The sequence below is a fragment of the Rattus rattus genome, chromosome 18 (genome assembly GCF_011064425.1).
Source record: "Rattus rattus isolate New Zealand chromosome 18, Rrattus_CSIRO_v1, whole genome shotgun sequence".
Lineage (NCBI taxonomy): Eukaryota > Metazoa > Chordata > Mammalia > Rodentia > Muridae > Rattus > Rattus rattus.
Window position 1 is genome coordinate 49196673 of NC_046171.1, and position 21228 is coordinate 49217900.

At 38.2% G+C, this 21228-nt stretch overlaps 1 protein-coding gene across 1 annotated transcript in view; it reads left to right on the top strand.

Moving 5' to 3' along the window:
- Ascc3 (activating signal cointegrator 1 complex subunit 3) overlaps positions 1-21228 on the top strand; it is a 274305-nt gene that overhangs the window by 242362 nt on the left and 10715 nt on the right. Inside the window, exons 40-42 of the mRNA XM_032888665.1 lie at positions 15887-16038; positions 17687-17834; positions 20685-20894. Coding sequence (XP_032744556.1) covers positions 15887-16038; positions 17687-17834; positions 20685-20894 — 510 coding nt within the window. The remainder of the gene's footprint in view (positions 1-15886; positions 16039-17686; positions 17835-20684; positions 20895-21228) is intronic.

Sequence of the window (21228 nt, forward strand, 5' to 3'; positions counted from 1 at the left end):
TTTAATTTTATTACATTTAAGATGTTTTTATTCTAACATTGTTGAGAAATTACCAGGTGAGTCAAATCAATACTTTTCTAAGGAAAACCAAATATAAATGCATTATAAAGCCAGCAGTCAGAAGGTAGAGGTAGGCAGATCTCTGTGAAGCCATCTGGTCTATAAAACAAGTTCCAGGACATCAAGGGCTGTTATACAGAGAATCCTTGTCTCAGAAAAACAAAACAACATCAAAGCCAGTTTCAGTTACATTTAACCAGCAAGTATTAAAGGAGAAGTGTGTACCAGGAACATGTGTATGCATTACATACATGCTTGTTGTATGTAATAAAATAGAAGAATCCATCCTTCTATGACTCAGGATGGCAAAGACTGTCAGTTAAAAATGTACGCCAAGGCCTTTGTCATCTATAATCCCAGCACTTAGGTAGCAGAGACAGGAGAATCTTGATATTAAAGTCAGTGTGAAAGTGAAAAATTTGAACTGGCTGCCTAGTGAAAATAAAAGGCAGAAGGTGGAGTCATAGAGCTTTGGGGGCTGGTGCTGGAGTGCTCTGGCCACAGAGCGGTTCCTGAAGCTCTCTGATAGGAAGCCACCTGGTCTACTCACAGAAACGCAAATGACTTTTGAAAAACAGTGGTAAGAGATGGTTAGAAATAGCACAAAAAAGGGAGCAATGGAAATGGTGGAGAAGATAGGTCAGTCTGTGTAGGAAGTTGCTGAAGCTTCGTATGAATTTTAGGCTTCTCTCTAAAGAAGAAAAGCATAGGAACATGGGTTCATTAGTGATGTTAGTAATACCTATCAGTATTCTCAAATATTTAATACTTCTCGTGAAGTATGCCTCATATGCAGAAATGCCTCATATGTTAACATAATTTTTATAAAAAGCAAATACTTTCTAAACCTACAAATAATAGTAAAAAGTATGGTCCTGTTTTACATTTTACAAAATGTTTCAATGTCCAAAAATAAATGGTCCCTAGATCCATTTATCTCCTTCTGTAGTCAATATAAAGTGTTTGTTGTAATGTTGTCTTATTGAAGTATATGAAGAAAATCTGTCTCTGTTATAATGCAGTTTAAAAGGAAGAACATTGTAACAGCTTTTTGATATCATCATACACGTTAGAGTCTGAAGCCTGATCAACAAAGTCTCCATGCCTTGACTGCTCCAGGGATAGGCAAGGAATGTTGACTAGGATAGGTGTGGTGGATGAGAATTGGTTGGATCCTTAATGATCCTTGAATGGTTTTTTTTTTTTTTTTTTTAAGAGTGGCTGAATGTGACAGGGAGTGGACAAGGGTTTTAGCAGGCATGAGAAACTGAAGGTGATCCCAGGCGTCTCCAGCAGAGCTGGAACAAAGAAACGACACTTGACTAAGGAAAACCACAGGAGAATAGGTTTGGATGAAGCATGTACAATGGTGACAAAATTGAATGATGAGAGATCTTAACATTCTACATTTTATATTCGTAAACGTTTCTGTGATGTTTAAAAGTATTTTTAAAGGTACATAAGTCTATCTGATGATACCAGTGCAAGGGCATTATTTAAAATGGTAGAAGTTCAAAAACAGCCTAGGACCTCTCATCTAATTATAATTTGTAACAGTTCCACATATATGGGAAGTATATTGCTACTTCTAGGAACAGATCTAAGATGGCTCCATGGAGAGAATTTACAGTACCATAACCATATCTGCATAACAGGTTTATTATACTTTTTCTTTCTTGCTTTATGCTTTTCTGAAATGCGTGAGTATTTTGTAATATAACTTGTAATATTTTTATTCTTGTTTCATTGGGCCATTTTGTTTTGTTGTTGCTGCTCGTTTGAGACAGGGTCTCTCTATGTAGTCGTGGCTATCCTGAAACTTTATATGTAGACCAGAATGGCCTTGAATTCTATCTCTGCCTCATCCTCCACCTCTGCTTCCAAGAATTAAAAGCATGTAACAGTACACCTATCACATTTTTATTGTTCAAAAATAGTTACCATATAACATAAAGTAAGCACTGGGTATCAGCAGTTCAGAGAGAATGAGGCTCTAACATATCAGTGTTTTGAACACTTTTGTAGCTAACACGTGATCATCGGGCTCTCTAAGAAGATGATTTACCATTCCTCATTAGTCACACTTTATAGGGTTAAAGTTCTGAGTTTTCTACTGTGGCCCTGGATATTCATTTGTGTTTGCTGTAACATTTTTTTCATCCTTTCTACAATGACAGTTCATAAACACTAGGGCCAGGAAGGCTGCATGAAAGGTGCAAAATGAAGTAAAATCATTTTAAAAATTTATTTATTTATTTTATGTACACTCTAGCTCTCTTCAGACACACATCAGAAGAAGGCATCAGATCCCATTACAGATGATTGTGAGCCACCATGTGGTTGCTGGGAATTGAACTCTGGAAGAGCAGTCAGTGCACTTAACCACTAAGCCATCTTTCTAGCTGAAGTAAATTTTTATCTTTGCAAATAAATTAGTTAAATTACAGTCTTCGTCTGAATATCATGCATAAAGTTCATCTTAACCAATTTAATAAATCTTTCCTTTTCTATATTCCACCAAATAACTCTGCTTTAGTCCACGATCCCACATTTCCTCTGTTTTGTTCCTTTAGTGTCCTCTGCTGTCTTAGCCATAATTTTGTAGTACCCCAGAGGTTGAGCTTGCCCAGTGAGTGCTTCCTTTTGATTTGTTCATGTTCCTTAGTGTGGCCCCAACAGAAAGAAAGGTTTTTCCTGCTAGTGAATCACATTCAGGAAGTTCATGACACAAATGTACCCATTGCTGATGATAGTGACTTTGACCATTTGAAGTAGAGATCACCACCCTCTATGATTGATTGATTGATTGATTGTTTTTAATAAATATCTTGTAGGAAGTCGTGCTCATGAATATTCTGCTGTAATGTCTGGTTTGGGGGTGGTGGTGGTGGTTGTTGTCATTGTTGAAACAGGGTTTTTCTATATAGCCTTGCCTGTCCTTGAACTTGCTTTAAGTAGACCAGACTGACCTCAAACTTACAGAGATATGCCTGCCTCTGTCTCTTGAGTACTGGAATTAAAACTAAGTGCCACCATGTCCCACTCACATATTATTTTCTTTTTTAATTAATTAAGTTAGTTTACATCCCAATGGCCTCCCACCCACCCCCCATTCCCTGCATCCACTCTTCCTCTACTTCTCTTCAGAAGACTGGAGATCCTCCCATGGAGATCAACCAGCCCTGGCATATCAAGTGCAGTAAGACTAGGCCCATCCTCTCCTATTGAGGCTAGACAAGGCAACCAAGTAGGGGAAAGGATCTGAAAAACAGGCAACAGAGTCAGAGACAGCCCTTGCTCTCCACTGTTAGGAGTCCCATTTGAAGACCAGTCTACACAACTATAACATATGTGCAGAGGGCCCAGGTCAATCCCACTGAGGCTGCCTGGTTGGTGGTTCAGTCTCTGTGCACCACTATGAACCCAGGTTAGTTGATTCTGTGAGTTTTGCTGGGGCGTCCTTGTCCTCTCGGGCTCCTACAGCCCTTCCTCCCACTCTTCTGTAGAATTCCCAAAGCTCCAAACAATATTTGGCTACTGGTCTCTGCATCTGTTTCCATTAGGGGCTGGGTGAAACCTCTCTGATGACAATTTTACCGATCTCCCATCTGCAAGTATAGCAGAATGCCACTAACAGTGTCGGGGGAGGCTCCGTCTCATGGCATGGGTCGCAAGCTGAGCCAGTCATTGGTTGGCTACCCCCTTAGTTTCTGCTCCATCTTTACCCCTGCACATCTTGTAGGCAGGACACATTTGGGTCTAAGGTTTTGTGGCTGGGTTGATGTTCCAGTCCTTCTATTGAAGTCTTGGCTGGTTAGAGGAGATGGCTGATTCAGGCTCCATGACCCTCTTTGCTAGGAACTTTAGCTAGGATCACCTCATAGATGCCTGAAAGTTTCCATTTCCCTAGGTTTCTAGTTCATCCCAGAGATGTCCCCCGCACCCCAGATCCCATGTGCCTCTTCCAGTGCTCTCTGCCTTCATCCTCCCTCCACCTGCTCCCATACCCACCCCATCCAGTCCCCTCCCCACGTCCACCCACGATTTCTGTCTTATTTCCCATTCTCAGTGAGATTCAGTGTCCTCCTTTGAGCCCTCCGTGTTGCCTAGCTTCTTTGGGTCTGTGGATTATAACGTACTTTATGGCTAATATCCACTTACAAGTTAATCTTTTTGGGTCTGGGTTATCTCATGCAGAATGATCTTTCTAGTTCCATCCATTTGCCTGAAATTTTCATAATGTCATTGGGCATTTTGAAAAACATAGTGACAGCAGGCATCGTACACAAGAATATCACAAGTACTTTGGGAGTATACTTGCTTCAACATGTAAGCAATGAAAGAGAAGGGGAGCATGCTCTTCCCTACTGTATAGTTCCAGAATGATGGAAATAATATGTGTGAAAATATGAAATGTATGAAAATAATGCACGTGCATCCAAAGGACACTCCACCATAAGGGCACTTGCTCACGCATGTTCACTGCTGCTCTGTTCATAAGAGTAAGAAACTGGAAACAAGCTAGATGTCCCTTACCCAAGGAGTGGATATAGAAAATCTGGTACATTTACAAAATGGAATATCACTCAACTGTCATTGCTTGCTGTCATTATTTGTTTTCTAGAATGTCCCAGTTTGTCTGGGAAAAGCCACTCAGGATGCTATCTGATCCTTTCACATTTTCTTGCTGCCACATCATGTGCTGTACAATTATGGGATCAGTTGGCCCTGGTCTCCTCACCTTTAAAATCCTATTCTTGATCATCTTAATTATAAAATGTAGCAAGTGATATTGAAAAACTGTTCTTGAGCGTGAGTTCTGCTCTGGATTATAGATAATGTCCATCCAGACTATGTATAGTCCATCGCACATGATCGAAGAAAACCAATGCTGACCCTCCTAGCAGATACCACTTGTCAGCAGCTTCTTGGTAGGAGAGGAGGGCTTTGTCCTATTGCCTTTTCCATGCTGGGATTTTTCTCGAGAACGTATGCAGTTCTCGTGTATGCTGTCACAGCGTCTGTGAATTTAAATGAGAAACAAACAGGTTGTTTTTGGAAAATGCTGTTTCCTTCGAGTCATCTACCACTTCTAGCTCTTTAATCATAAGTATCTGAACCTTGAGAGGGGAGAGGAGTGACACAGACGCCCCATTTAGGACTGAATATTGCAAAGTCTTTTACTGTGTGTGTTGTTCAGCTGTAGATCTCTGTGTTAGCTGCTGTCAGATGCAGAAGCTTTTCTGATGAGAAGTCAGCATGCTCTGCCCTGTGGGTAGAGCAGTATGTGATCAGGAGTTGTTTCAGTCGGAATCTCTTGCACATAGATCGCTGTTGTAGCTTGTACAGTTCGTGGCTATGTGAGATCAGTGAATATATTTATCCTCCAATAACACGTGTATCAACTTCCGGCACTATGATTGTTAGTCAAGCACCAGCTCAATTTTTCTGTTAGATAACTCAGTGAGCCTTATCTTCAATTGGGTCTTACCATCAGGTTGTGAAAGGTAACCACATATATTGATAGTATTATCGATAGCCTGTAATGTTTTGTTAGAAGTCTGTGGAACCCCTTTGGACAATGATTCAAAAAGAAACAGCCAATTCCTAGTACTGGAAGATTTATTTGGTAGTACATTGTATCTAGTTGGGGCATCGTTGCTCCATTACAGGATTAATCCATTTAAATTCCATATGTAGCATATATTATATAAGAAGCTTCTACAATAAATAGTAGGTTACATGTGGCTTTTTTTTTCCCCCCCAGAGCTGGGGACCGAACCCAGGGCCTTGCGCTTGCTAGGCAAGCACTCTACCACTGAGCTAAATCCCCAACCCCTCATGTGGCTTTTCAAAAGGCCTTTAGACCCTCCCCACATTTCCTCTACCCTGCCCTCCCATCACCCTCTCCAGTTAATCATCCTCCTAACTTTTCCTTTATCCTGTATAATTGTATTCAATTTTCTGTTCCTTGGAAGATCTCCTCCTCTTTGACTCCTTACTAACTGCATTCATTCAAAATTAGTGAATGAAACACAAATATCTAAAGCTACCGCACATAAGAAAACATATGTAATATTCTTTGTGGGTCTGGGTTACTTTACTTAGGATGGTTATTGTCTCAAGCTTTTATCCATTAACCTGAATGTTTCATAATTTCATTCCTAATTGCTAAATAATATTCCACCATGAAAATTTCTAGCTTTTTGTCATCCGTGTCTGTCCAACAGTTTTTGGATATCTAGGCTGTTTCCAGCCTAGATGGATGAGCAGATATCTGTCGTAAAATGTAGTATATGCCCAAGAATATAGCTGGATCTTGTGGTAGATCTGTCTTTAGATCAAAAACATTTTGTATTTGGACGGGATACTTTTCTCTAGGTAAGTTTCTTGGATTTCACATGATTCAGTGTATTTTCTATAACTACATTAATTTTGAAAACACATTTAATCATCAATCTGGTTTTTTTTTTTCCCCTTTGTTTTCTTTTCTTGATCCAAAACAGGTTCAAAGGTAACTCATAGAGACGGGTCTCTAGCTGCCTTAGTCCAGTGTGACCCTGAAGTCCCTGCTCTTCAATTTCCCCTTCAGGGTAGCAAGGATTACATTGCAGGCGTGTGCGCCTCCACTAATGCATTGCTAGAGGTTGCAGCAGATCAAACCTAGAGCCTCTGCTATGCTGTGGCCAGTGCACTACCAACCATTCTACATGGCCAGCCTCACTCTGATTTTAAAACATGCTAATGGATAAATACTGCATGTGTTTCTGCAACTATTTCTCCATATTTTAGAATATGATAAGAAAGTAAAACAGCCAAGTTACATTCATTGGGGGAAATGTGAAAAAATAGCCAAGTACAAAAGGGAGAAATGTGGGAAAAAATCTTTTAAATGAAAAAAATAGCCTGTGAACATACTGGGTCTGTATTTCATTAGCAAATGATTTCCAGTTTGCGGAAGTTAATTGTAAAAATATTTGATTCCCAAAGAATGAAACAGCATAGAGGAAGGTGAGTGTGTTTCCCTACTGCTCACTAGAATGGGCGTGGTGGGTGGGAGTGCGTTGAAAAGCATCGCTGTCACGTGAATGAGTCAGAGTTAGTCTTTTTAGAGCCAAGTACAATTAGCAGTGGAAGTAGTCCAGGTTTTACCAAGCTTAAAAAAGAAGTACTTGGTGTAATCCCTAATACAATACTTGTAAGGATGTTTTGATACTGCAAATGTTAGGTGAAGTTGATGTATTCTTAGTTAAATCCTTTCAAATGTTAAATGCTTCTAATTAGACAAAATGAGATTTTCTTTAAGTAGTAAGTTTCAGAAGATCTCGCCAGATCATTTTGATAAAAGTAAGATAAGTGGATTATATGTAAACAATATGTCTGCTTTGAAGGTCTGTGTCAGGTGACATTATCAGGTTTCATATCTAAGGTGTACTAGGAACTTGAGATAGTTGTAGCGTTGCTAACTGGGAAAATGACTAGGACCTAGCGTGTCATTGTAGGAGTTATCTATTCATCACAAACAAAATAAATATTTCAGTTTTTTCTTTCTAGTTCTTTCATAGGAGATGGTAGAGTTGTGTGTGTGTGTGTGTGTGTGTGTGCGCGCGCGCATGTTTTCCTACAACTTAAAAGATTTTCTACTGCCAAATTGAACTATCAGTACATGTAGTCTACTTGCTAAACATATTTTAATGTGACCTCATGAAACTCATAAGAGACGAAGATTGTGCCTAATCAGGTTGCTTTCTTGGCCGGACACCCCAACAATCCCTTCTTGCTGTAGAAGCTAGCTGAAGGTGTGTTACTGGCTAAGGATTTAAAACACATCAGTCTATGTTAACTTAATCATGTGTTCTTCCAAATGAAAAGATCCACACTGCAATGGACACCGGGTCCAGATGGTCTTCAGTACAATGACCAAAACCACCTAAAACAAAGCACCATCCTTACTAGGGATGTAGCAGAGCCAGCAGGCTTAACACCTCCCAAACCAGTACTATGTATATTTAATACATATGTGTAAATAAAGGTGCCTAATACCACCTTTATTTACTCCTGTGAAGTTACACACATTCTCCCTTCAGGGACTAAATATAATTCAGAAGGCTTTTTCCTCCTGGGTAACTGTACCTGCAAGCTTTTATAGGGCAGTGCTGGGATGGTTCGTTGATAGTGTCATGCTGTTGTGAAGGATCTTTCTATCCCCAGTTCCTCTCCTCACACCCACATAACAACCCTTTTCCCGGTTGGGGCTTTAGGAAATGAGTAATGCTTAACCCATTTGTGTGATCAATTCACTTAAGCAGCTACTGTGAAATGTTAATCACAACTTTAATTTGTACTGCATTAGCATTTTGATTAACTTGTAGGCTTGCTAGCACACTTGAAGCGCTTTTACTCATAGTTACAGCTCGGAAATGACTTTTTGATTAATTAAGTTTGTTAGACAGCAGCTGAGCTTCCTGAATGCTAACCTTCTGGGGGTCAAAGTTCAGGAGAAAGTTACTGTGAACAACTGTTGCTATTGAAAAAGGATCTTATAAATGTACTTTCACCATTTTAATTATTGATAAAATATTGTATCCCTTACTCCACATGACCTGATCCTTTAAATAAGCGTGGCTGTCTCTCCAGAAAGCTATTCTCAGGGGTCTTCCCATCCTTGCAAAACGTCCAGGAGCTCTTGAGCTAAGCAATGGGTTTGTGCACAGTCTTAACAGCTGGAGTTTTAACAAGCTCCTACACTGAGTTCGCAGTTATGTTTCTTTGTGCTGAGCATTTTATTTGAGAGTAGTTCATATTTCAAGGTTTTCTAAAACCTCAGTGCTCTGAACGTACTCAGTGTAGTCTGATCTTGAAAGCTAGGCAGAGTCAGGCCTGGTTAATCCTTGAGTGGGAGATTTCCAGGAGGGGTTGCAAGAGTCCCTGGATATTCTGAAACTACTGTTCCTCTTGTGCTAACATCTCACATATGTTAGTGCAGTCTATTTGTTATAGTTAATATAAGCTGATACTTATATATTATTACTAACCAACATCCATAATTATTCATAGTTCTTTAACATTTACATATTATATTTTTGTTTTCCTGTTTATTCTGTCATTGAAGATACTGCATTAATTCGTCTTGACTTTTCTTTCACTCTTGGCCTGTCTTAACTGTGAAAGTTCCTCCAACTTTCTTTGGTCTTATAAGCTTTTGTAGTAATTCGCATTCCCATGATACTCCACTATTAATTTTGTTTCTCTACATTAACGTAGTTTTCTTTCATTCTGGATGAAATAAATCTTTCAAAATCCACTAAGAGAAAATTTTCTTTATGTTATTTAATTTGGGCAGAAGTGGCAACATGGCCTGTCATTTCATCTGTGGTCCTGGCGATTTTAATATGCTTGTGATCTTGGCTGTGAAAGAGACGGTGCAGGGAGAATGGTTTTCTTATGGGGAGGGAGGAAGAATCAAGGACAAGGTGAGGTCTGCAGAGTGCTACAGTGGGAGCACAGGGCTGGAGCATCACATGCTGGACTCTGTGCACATTTTGCAGCCCACACACTGACAAATTTCTTAAAAGGAAGTTTAGGTTTCGGGAGAAATTTTTAATAATAGACTTTAATAGACTTAATAATAAAACACTTTTCTCTTACTATCCTGTTTAATGTATAAATGTCAGTGGTTGTGTTTGTTAGGTTGTATTAGTGCCTACTGTTTTTATCTTGGATTATTGTACTCCAGAATGAGTTTTGTTTCAAAAATAGAATTCCTGAATAACTGGCATTGAGATATAACTGTATGAATTAAAACTAATACAAATGTTTTGTTTTCAAAACTTGTATTATCAAAATGTATTCATAAAGATAGTAATTATTTAGTTAAATCATTTTGTTTAAATTTAATTTTCATTTCTATGTATGTGAAAGAAGAGATATGAGCCAACTGAAATCCTTTTTGAAATAAGACGGCATATGTGTAAGTCAGCAGAGGTGGTGAAGTTTCATGCAGAGAGCATGGGTCTGGAATTGGAAAAATGGGATTAATCCTTACCTCTGTCACGCTTGTGGGTGTTATTACATATTCACTGCCCTTCTGTAAGCTTCTGTTTCCCTGTTGGTCTCACAGTTGCTCTTGGTAAGGATTTAATTAAGTTATTTGTGAATGTGTTTTATATTTTATATAATGCTGTAAAAATATTTTCATCACAGTGTTTGCACACAACATGGCCTTATATAATTCGCTATTTGGGGATCTTCACAGTAATTGCAAGAGATTCCTACTACTTGATAAACTTAAATGTTCACTGTTTAAAGTATAATGTTCAGTCATAGAAGATGAAAAGAAAAATATTAGTAGATTTGGATAAATTTGTTTTTCCTGCCACTATAAAACCGGTTGGGTTTACCTGTTCAGATCAAACCTGAGAAGATTAGGGAATTCTGTGGTGGATTTATAGTGAATGTTGAGGCCTCTTTGGTTCATCTCTTCTTTCTGGTCTTGCTCCCTCACTCAGACATAGGCTGAGACAGGAGAATTCTGCCTGATTCATTTTTTTCTCTTCTCTGAAACTCACATTGAACAGTTTCCCGTTCTGCAGTGACAAAAGCAAGCTTCCTCGCGTATCTCCAACCAATGCTAGCAATGCATTAGATTTCTTTTTTTAGCTGTGTACTAAATGAAATCTTTTTCTCAAATAGCACTCATAGTGCCAGTTTACCATCTTCAGTTCCATCATAGTCACTTCAACAGTTAGATTTTAAACATCATAATCACCTGCAACCCACACTCCTGCACATGAACGATGTCATACCGCCTCACCCAGAAGCTGAATGATCTCATTTGTGACCCTTCTCTCACAGTGTACTTTATCTTATCAGTCAACTTGACTGAGCACTTCTGGTTTTGTAATCAGGAATTTTTTTCTACCTTTCCCATTCCCTTAGTTTAGTCTCTGGCCCCTTATGTTTGTACGCAAACTGGCCACTTCAGCACTAGTGTCAGAGTGTGCTAACATCTTGTACCATTATAAGTAACTATCAACATCTGAATTCTCTGCCTTCAGGTCAAAGTTACTCATTGTTGCAGGAGATAATGTCGGAGTAGTGTTGAATCCACTACAGAGTCATGCTGTCCAGGATTTTTTCCTATCGTCGATTCTACTTAGTTCCTAAACATTTTTGTGTTCCCTTATATTTTTTTCTCCTAGCAAGAAGCGTTGCCTTCAGTCTGCAGAGATTTCCTTTCTTTTCCCCTGGTTTGCTCTGTAAGATCTTCTGTGATCAGGAGAAGTCCTTCTTTTCTGACCCCCTACACACACTTCATCAATAGTAACCCTCGCCCCCCCTGACTATAGGATGGTCTCTCTAGCTTATTTGGTGTTTACTGAAAGTGACCTTGGAAATACCAGAAAAGTTATAAAGTGAATGTTATGAAAACAAATGGATAGTATATCTGTACCCATACTTCATTGCTTATACAGAAGGTAGAGCTCTTAAAAAGTGACAGATCAAACTCAGTTATTCAGATGTGGAAAATGAACCTTGATAATTAATTTACTCAGAACCTTGCAGTTAGAACAAGTCTAAACCATCGGGCTATGTCTGTCATAGCACACAGCTGTAACCAGTGCCAAGGGTCAGTGAATTGCACTGAAGTCTTAACCCATCAGCCTTCTTACTCTACACTTCCATGTCTGAATATTCTACCTGCCCTAGAGTGAAAAACTGGAAGAATACCATCAGTGTTGCACATAGCCTTTTTTCTCTTGTCATTATGTAAGCAATACAGTGTATTAGGTATCATAGATAATCTGCAGGTAATTTAAGGAATACAGGAGTATATGCACATGTTATATATAAACACTACCATTTTAAATAGGAAACTTGAATATCCAGAAATTTTGGCATCTTTCATTGATCCTGGAACCATTCTGTGACAAATACCGAAACAAGATTTTATTTGCTTTCATTGAAAAACATCTTTAAAGTTCCATTTGATATAATATACACATTCCTTATAAAATCTGTTGTGCTGAATTACAACACCACTCAAATATACACATCCTTAACTTTATTCTGAATTTCACAGGCTTTATACTACACTAATTACAGTAATTCCTTTGGAGCCAAGCTCCCACAACTTGAATCCTAATCAGACGTATTTTCTAAAACATTGTAGGCTTAGATATGTTTCTTTCTTTTTCTGAGCAACAAACTCTGTATCTATAAAATGCACTCAAATTTAATATCGCATAAAAAATTGCTAATAGACTGACAAACAACAAGCATTAGCAAATGTCAGTTCTAATTACAGGTTACTCCCAGTGCTTTAGAGGGCACAAAGATGGCCCCCACTGTCATCCTTCCTACCTTGCTACTCTTGCCCCTACCCCTACTCTTGTACTGATTCCTTTCTTAGCAGTGCTGCTCATTGTAACTTTCCACTTTTTGTCCTTGATTTCTGAGGTCCCCTCTAGCCTATGCTCCCTGTAGATCTTGTCTTCACTTCAGTAGCCCACCTGGCTTCTCCCAGCTCACCTCTCTTCAGTAAATAACAGACATTCTTACTGTTTCTACTATGATATGGTTTTAATTATCTAATTTTATAAAAAAAATAAATACAGTGCTAGAAATCACATTTTCATTCCAACATTGCAGACATGACAATCAGTGGAAATCGATTCCAACTTGTTAAAAGAACATCTTACAAAGACTCAGCCCCATCCATGTTTTTCCCTATACTCAGATTCATCATAGCTGTGTCTCCTCAATGCGCCAAAATGATCTTCTGTGGTTGGCCATCAGATCTCTGATAAACTGTGAAGTAACCTGAGGAAGATTATTTAAGATAGTATGACACAGAGTCCTTCCCCAGTTCACTCAGATGCTGCCAGGATCCTCAATCCCCCATCCTTAGCCCTGTCAATTACAGACCTCTGAACAGTAGTAGCATGGCCTTCCCACTCCACATGAGAACCAGAGGGACTTCCTTTAGTTGGTCCTGCACAACAGGATTAGTCCTTTGCCTTGTCCCTTCATTTCCTTGTAATTGCAAACCTATCCTGATGCTTAGCATGCATCTGACCATGCAACACCCTCCCCTTTACTCCTCCCACCCTGTGTAGAAATGGACATCAAAAAGATGAAAGGAAACCCCTGCCAAGGAGGCTGTGGAAGAGCTGTTTTATGATGTTTAAGTGAGTCTCTGTTACCGTCCTTTATGCAGCAGACAGCTGAAGGGTCCTAGTGTTCTTATGTTGTATATTTTCTCTTTGCTTCCATAAAACCTCTTCTGGATTCAGTAGTATAAAGTAATATTCTTTTAGATGTGATAAATGGGATAAAATTGGGATCCAAGCCAGGCTGTAGTCACACGTGTCTTTAAGCCCAGCACCAAAGAGGCATGGTCAACAGAGTAAGTTCCAGGACATCCAGATTCCATACAGAAACCTTGCCTTGAAAAAAAAAAAAAGGAGAAGAATCAATCCAAATCTATATCTGACATCAAAGTTTGTTTTTGTGTTTTCGTTCATACTGCCTATAATAGAATCTCAATAATTTAGTCATGACTTTAGGATCATTATAGTTGGATTTTTTTACTTTAATAAAACAAATCTGTACTGAATACACTGTGCTTAAGCTAGAGTTACAAAGAATTACAAGGACTCTATAGTTTACAGGACAATATGCAAACAAGGAATCGCAGTGAGATAGGATCAGGGACCTTGAGAGTAAAGGAGGAGAAGACAAGGGAGCCTGTACCTCTGGGAAGAATCAGAGAAGCTTCTGAACATGAATTGTCATGTGTGTAAGGAGAAAAGAAGAGTATTCGTTTTTTTAAAAACTAACAGCTGATGACGCCTGGCAAATACTAGTCATTTCGTATTACTCCACTGAGAGCATAGTGGGCAAGGTGACGAGAGAAAGGAGAGAGAGTAGTTACGGGCATGCTCTGCAAAGATGGGCCTGTTTTGGTTTAATACATAGTGCGATGTCATTGAAAATATTTAAGTTTTACCTCTTTAGAAATTCATTTTAGTAAGGAAATGAAGTATTAAAGGAACTTGGATTAGAATGAGAATAACTGGAGGCTTCTGAGACAGTGGACAGGCTAAGGGGTGAGGCAGAGCAGCGGCACTGGGCAGTGGTTGGCAGTGCTGTACGGCCGTGTTTAGTTCTGCACATTCATGCAGCCGCAAACCCTTCATCAGCCCTTTCTATCCTGTAATTTAAAGGGGAGGTTCAGTTCAAGATAGGACTTTCACTTCAAATAACCTCTTATTGTGTGTTTTTGTTGGAGTTTTGTGTGTTTTTCACATCTGGATCATACAGTGAAAACTTGTGAAGAATTAAATCTTATGAAATCTTTCAGCTTCATAATGAAAACTTCAAAGTTTAAAAAGTATGGCTAATCCATGCAATTGTAGATGTGAGCTTTTGTTCTAGAATTTATTTCTAGTCAAGTTACAATACAAACTGTCAAAAGTGAATTTGTTTTGTTAGTTGTCATTTTACAAGTTTTGAAAGCATCATCGTATTGCATTAGTGCGGTTACTCATACCTCTTTTCTGTTCACTTAGCTGGTCTCAAGGGTTATGATTTGCAGATTTTCTCCATAGCATTCATCATAACCTGTGTGTCCCATACACCTTAAAGATACTCAGCTTTGCAGAAAAAGGAGAAATGTATACACACAATGTTTCTCGGAGTTCCAGACAAAATCATGTGTACCTGAACGTTCACATGTGCTGAGACATACATGTGCACGCATGTAAATACATTCTATCTGTATGCAGGCTTTTGCTGTGTAGCTAGCAGCCCAGCAGGTTCTCATGGCCAGGGAGATCATTCTCTCCTACTGAATATCATATCCAGAGACCCTGGCCCACCTCCCTGCACTGTACATAAAAAGACTGTTAATTTACCTTGACCAGTTTTTCTGATTATTTTTTATAAATTATAGAACACAGGTGGAAATTGAAAGCTTGGAACATTATGTGCGCACTGAGATCACAGAGTGGTAGCACGTCACATGCTATCTTAGAAATGATTTCTACAAACAGTAGACTTTGTACATTTTATAATATCTTACTGTCAGTGAGATATTTACTGTTAAAGTGTCAGTGTAATAGTTTGCTGGTTATATCACAAAACAAGTTAGTAAAATCCTAAAACTGTATAATGTAATTGCCAATCTATTAACTTATATGTCTTCCAGTCAGCATTCTGCAGAATCTAATTTAATTGAAATCACTTTGCCTGTGTAAACTTCTCCTCTGTTTAAATAAGATTTCACTGTTTAGTTTTGCCTTAAGCAAATGCAGCCTTTTGTTTGTCCATAAAACATTAGATTAGATGTATAGACTGATATGGACAGCTTCCATCATTGCACATAAGCCACAGGCTGTTACCCATACAGTGTGGTATGTTGTCATTAACAGTCAGCCTGTATCTGTAACCTCCTCTTTCAGGAAAATATATTTTTAAAAGAAAATTATTTCCCAGTTACTGATTTTACATTTGAAAAACAGAAATTTACATTTTAAATGCTCTTGGTTCAGTGAGCGGTGCAAGTATTTACTCAAAAAGTACATGTTTTTCTTATCATTGGAGAAAGAACTTTTTTTACTTCTTCAATTCTTATATCTGACTCTCCTGTGGGAAGATTCAGTTTGTTCCTGAACTCAGCTATAGCTTGCCTTTTAGTGTCTACTCTGATACATAGGAAATTTAAGATACAATACTTGATTTTCCTACTTCTTGTTGTTAAACATGACATGATTCCCACTGGAGAGAGCAAGTTTCCTGTTACAATGTTGCATTCCTTACCCAGGCAATGCTGGATGTGGCTGCAAGCCAAGGATGGCTAGTGACTACCCTGAATATCACCCACCTGATTCAGATGGTGATCCAAGGCCGATGGCTAAAGGACTCGTCTCTTCTTACCATACCAAACATAGAACAGCACCATCTTCACCTTTTCAGGTAACTGTTTTTCAATATAATTATTTTAATTTAAAACAATCAGGTTTGGGGTTTGGTTTGGGTTTTTTGTTTGAATGGGGGCAGGGGCTGCTAAAATCCACCCCAATGATTCATGCTAGCCATGCTTGAGTCCTACCACTGAGTTCCACACCAGTCACAAAGGCACTGCTCTTCTCTAAAAACTTACAACCACTACAGTTTCATGTGGTGCCTAAAACATTAATTCTTGCAGGCTGAAAATAATCATTTTGCTGAAGGAGAAAAGTGCGGGCTGTGATATAATATCCTCCCTTGGAATTGGATTCCCAGCTCCAAGATGAACAGCAAGTTTAACCTCTTCATATTTTAATCTTTTTCCCTTTGCAGCTTTGGTTGGTTTTATCTGTTTCAATTGAATTTATTTCCTAACAGTATCAGCCTCCATTTAAGAAGGCATTGATAACATATGTTCTGATTCAAACACAAATTCCCATTTTCTGCTATTATATAAGAGAGTTAAGGAACCAGGAATCTGTTTTCAAATGAAAATTATGCATCTATGAAATGTTTTTAAGTGTTGTTTTATATATTAGAAGCTCAAATGTGCATTAAAAAAGAGTTTGTGTTAGCATCAAATTTCTTAACCCTTAGGTGTCATTTAATAGTATAAATATTTTACAAATTTCTCACCCTTAGATGTCATTTAATAGTTTAAATACTTTAGCCAGAGGGGGAAAAGACAATACATAATACATGGAAGTTGGCAGTGTTTAAATAAAATATTTCCTTCACACCAGTGTTTCACACCAGTTGAGAGACATGTTTAAGCCAAAATTTAGTTTGGTAATCATGCAATCAACAAAGCAGTGTGCATTTTGTGCACTTTCAAACCTGTCAGGGCTGGGGACAGGGCTGTAGTCAGATGCCTGTAAGTACAAATATCAACAGAAGATCCTCAGGCATGGCTTAGCAATGTAACTCAGCCACTAAGTGTGCCTGCCTAGCAAGCAAGTAGCCCTAGGTTTAACACCCAACACTACAAAGTCAGGCCTGTTAGTATACAGCAGTCATGAATTGAAGGCAAAAAGATCAGGAGTTCAGAGCCATCCCTAGCCACATATCAAGTTGAAGGTTAGCCTAAACAGAAAACCCTGTCCCAAAAAAAAAAAAAAAAAAAACCCTCAGGCAGATACGAAGTCCCTTAAGGAAAGTCTCTTTTCACTCAGATATATTGGGCCCCATGACTCTGAGCCTACCATGTGATTGATACCCCTGAAAACAGATACACACATGCTTACAGCAAGCCATACTTGTAGCCAGCGGTAAGAGGCAGAAGACCCCATATGTGTCTTGGCTGTCTCAGGATCCTTTCCCTGCATCATTAAATGTTACAAAAGCTGGATTTCAGTAGTAGAGAAGGCATATTAAAAGGCCCAGTGGTCCTTAAGGGAAACTGCCTGGGGCCTAGCAAATTCAGTCTAGTTTTCCAGGAACCCTTAAGAGTATGAGTATGATTTAGGTTTTCTCTTTCTTTAGCTGTAAGATCTAGGTGACCTGTGTTCATGTAGACACCCACTGTCTGTAATACCTAAATATTTACTGGGCTCATGTATTAATTAGTTATCATTTGACTGAAAGAATTATTTCATTGGTGTGTATTATTTTATAGGAAGTGGAAACCACCTGTAAAGGCCCCACATGCTAAGTGCCGAACATCCATTGAGTGCCTTCCTGAGCTGATCCATGCCTGTGAAGGGCAGGAGCATGTGTTCATCTCCATGGTAGAGAAGGAGTTGCAGCCTGCGAAAGCAAAGCAGGTATATCCACTTCCTCTTCATATCAAGAGTTCCCTAACGAAGAACACAACCTCTTCAACAATGGGATCATAAAAAATTGGCAACAGTAAAGAGTTTCTGGATATATAATGATCAAAAACTAATTGAAGATCAAACATTTAATGCATCTGAGGTGTTCCGGGCAGTGCTTGCCCCTGTTTCATCTCGCAGCTTCACCACAGCCTTGGTTCTAGACCCACCGTATGCATCCTTGGCAATGTGTAAACTGTCTTGCCTCGCAAGGCCAACGAATATTACCTTAGCTTAAATTTGAGACTGTTGTATCTTGCCGTATTTTACTGTACATACAAAGTTTCTTTCTCTTACGAAAACATAATGGTTTAATTACAGAGAGCAAAGACTTTGAATTTCACTGGGGGGGGAGGGATGCGTCAATTACAAAACCCCTTCAATTACTTGTTTATGTCTTAAGTCCTTAATCAATATTTTATTCCTAAATTATAAGATATTCTTTCAAACAATCTCTTTGTGAACCATTTGACTTATATAGAAAGTTAAATTGATGTTGTAAAAGGCAGATTAAGTCAGCTAGCCAATCTTTTGGAAACCAAAAGTATGAATGAATGATGCCAGAAATATTTGGCTTGCCTAAACTTTTAAGTCATTAGATCTTATCTTGAAGTTTTAAAGTAAGTATTTAGAAGTTCTCCACAATTGATATATTGGTCTGAAACTTCAAGAATTGAGAGGAACTTCTATACCATGTCTCTTTATTTTCAAAGTGAAACTTTAAAGTAAGACTTGGTAAAAGTGTATCAGGCAGAAATGTCTGATTGACTGTTCAGTTTCTGTTGAACCCCAAATTGACACAAATCATTATTTAAATATTCATAATAAATGCCTAACTTTCTAACTAAATTACCATCAAAATTATGAATAAAAACATCTTTGAATTCAAAAAAGACTACTATTAGCAACAACAGATTTCTCACATAACATACACTGACTTCAAGCCAAGTTTTAGATGTGACGAAAAATTAGGACATTGTTATAATTAGTTGAGGGAGAACTCAGAAGTAAACTTACTTAATTTATTTGCATAAATTGCCATTCTGTTATCTTTAAAACCAAATGCAAATTGGCTCTGTCTGATATGATGATGGTTATTTGGCTCAAAAGTGCTTCAATTTGCAGAGCAATCTGGTGTCGGCTCTGCAGTGAGGCGATCCCAGGTAACATACAAATCCTGAATTATTCCAGAAATTAGTATGTTTAAAGCATCAATTTAAGTGCTAATTGCAGTAGTAATGAGAAAAAGCAGTACGACTGTGAGATTTGCATCTCCTACCCCATCAGTATGCCTGGAACGGCTGCTGACTGGCAGAGGATTTGGCTGCTAATTAAATAATTGTATGCATGGCAGTGATCTTGCCTGATTCAATAGATGAAGATTAATCCTCAGATAAATATGTTTGGCTGGTATTGAAATGTCTGAGCAGTTTCTTTAAAAATATTTCATGAGATATAGGTAGATGATAGATAGATAGATAGATAGATAGATAGATAGATAGATAGATAGATAGATAGCTGTTTATACATATACATATATATATATACATACACCCAGTAAATAAATGTGTACACATTAAAAGCTGAAAGCAATAATAAATACTTCCAAAAGATTTAATACATGTAAAATCCAGATTAGACTTTTAAGAGCATGGTAGAGTAAAATTCAAAGAGTTGATAAAAGCAGAAAACATTGTATCAGTAACTAATTGAACTGTGCAAGTAAAGATAATAATAATAAAGTTCACATGTGTAATCTCATTAATTAAGTGCCCACTGATATTTGCATGTGTCTCCTTGGCCATTCTTACATTTTGACCAGTCGTAAGTAGAGCAGTCTCTCTGCTTCGTGACAGCTGGTTCTGGCGGGGACCTGGCCATCATGTGTTTCTTAAACTACATTCTGTAGCTAAGTGAAAGTGCTTGTGTAATATTTAAACTACATTACAAGTATTTTGTAAATGTTACAAAAGGTGACAGTTACCTTAGCACCTTGAGTTTCTTGTGACATGGTTTCCAGAGGTTTAGATTTTCTTTCATACATTCATTCAACACTGTTGAACATTGATTGAATAATTATTCACAGGTGTCTTAAAGAGGAAGAATAATGTGGCAAAATATGTGTTGGTCTAATAACTGTCAGTATTTAAGTACTGTCAGAATGTTAATGCCAAAAAGTATTTTTTTTTTCTAGAAAGACCCCTAGACTTATAGGACTCCCTATGAATTACAGCTATTACAGTATTTACTGTAGAAACTTACAGAATAAATATAGAATGTGAACCCCCCCCCCAAAAGTGTATCGTCATTATGTTTCATTAAGTTGCCTAATGAAATTTCTTTTCAAGTTTTCTGTATTGGCCCAGGTAATGCTCTCCACATTAAATAATCACATAAAGTATCTGAATAGGTGCATCTCTAAAACAAAAAAGTTACCAGTAATAAGTATGGCCAATAGTTACTCAATGTCATGTGAGATTTACAATAAAGATATAAGTTTAGATTATAATAAGTCTTTTTTTTTTCAGTTGATTATGAAAAATATTGATGTTGAGAGATAATCTTTCCCCATATACATGTATAGAAAAGAGCTAATAAAATCTGAGTGGGTAAATGGGTCACATCATTGGTAGCGTCCTAGTGTAAAGCTGAGAGAAGTATAAAGGGTCTCTGTTACTTAACAGCTACATCACAGATTGAGTCTCCAAGTTCCAAGGCCGACTTTCTAGAAGCACACCATTTCTTAGTTGTTCACTGCACTTTCCTCTAACAGTTCCCTTATTGTTTTTCTTTTTCATCCAGGCATGGAATTTCTTATCTCACTTGCCCGTGATAAATGTTGGCATAAGTGTTAAAGGCTCTTGGGATGACTCAGTTGAAGGACATAATGAACTCTCCATCTCAACTCTGACAGCAGACAAACGGGATGAAAACACATGGATCAAGTTGCATGCTGATCAGCAGTATGTGCTTCAAGTCAGCCTACAGAGAGTCCATTTTGAGTTCCACAAGGTTGTAGTATTTGGTTTCCATTCTCAAATATTTCACACCAAGTATTCGCATGCACCACCACACATATCTTTTCTATTGCTAATGTGTCCGTGCCATTCATGAATCCTGCTTTCTCAACTGGCATTAGCAGCGAGCATCAATCTTTTGAAATTAATCAGTTCTCCTCATGTGTCATTTTTTATGTCCAGAATATCGCTCTACCTTACACTGCCTGTAGCACTCCTCACAGACTTTTACAGCTGGCGTGCTTTTAAAGTATAGATTCCTTGGCCCCACTCCACCATAACCAAAACAGAGTCTCAGAGATCTGATACCTTAGTGCTCCACGGGATAT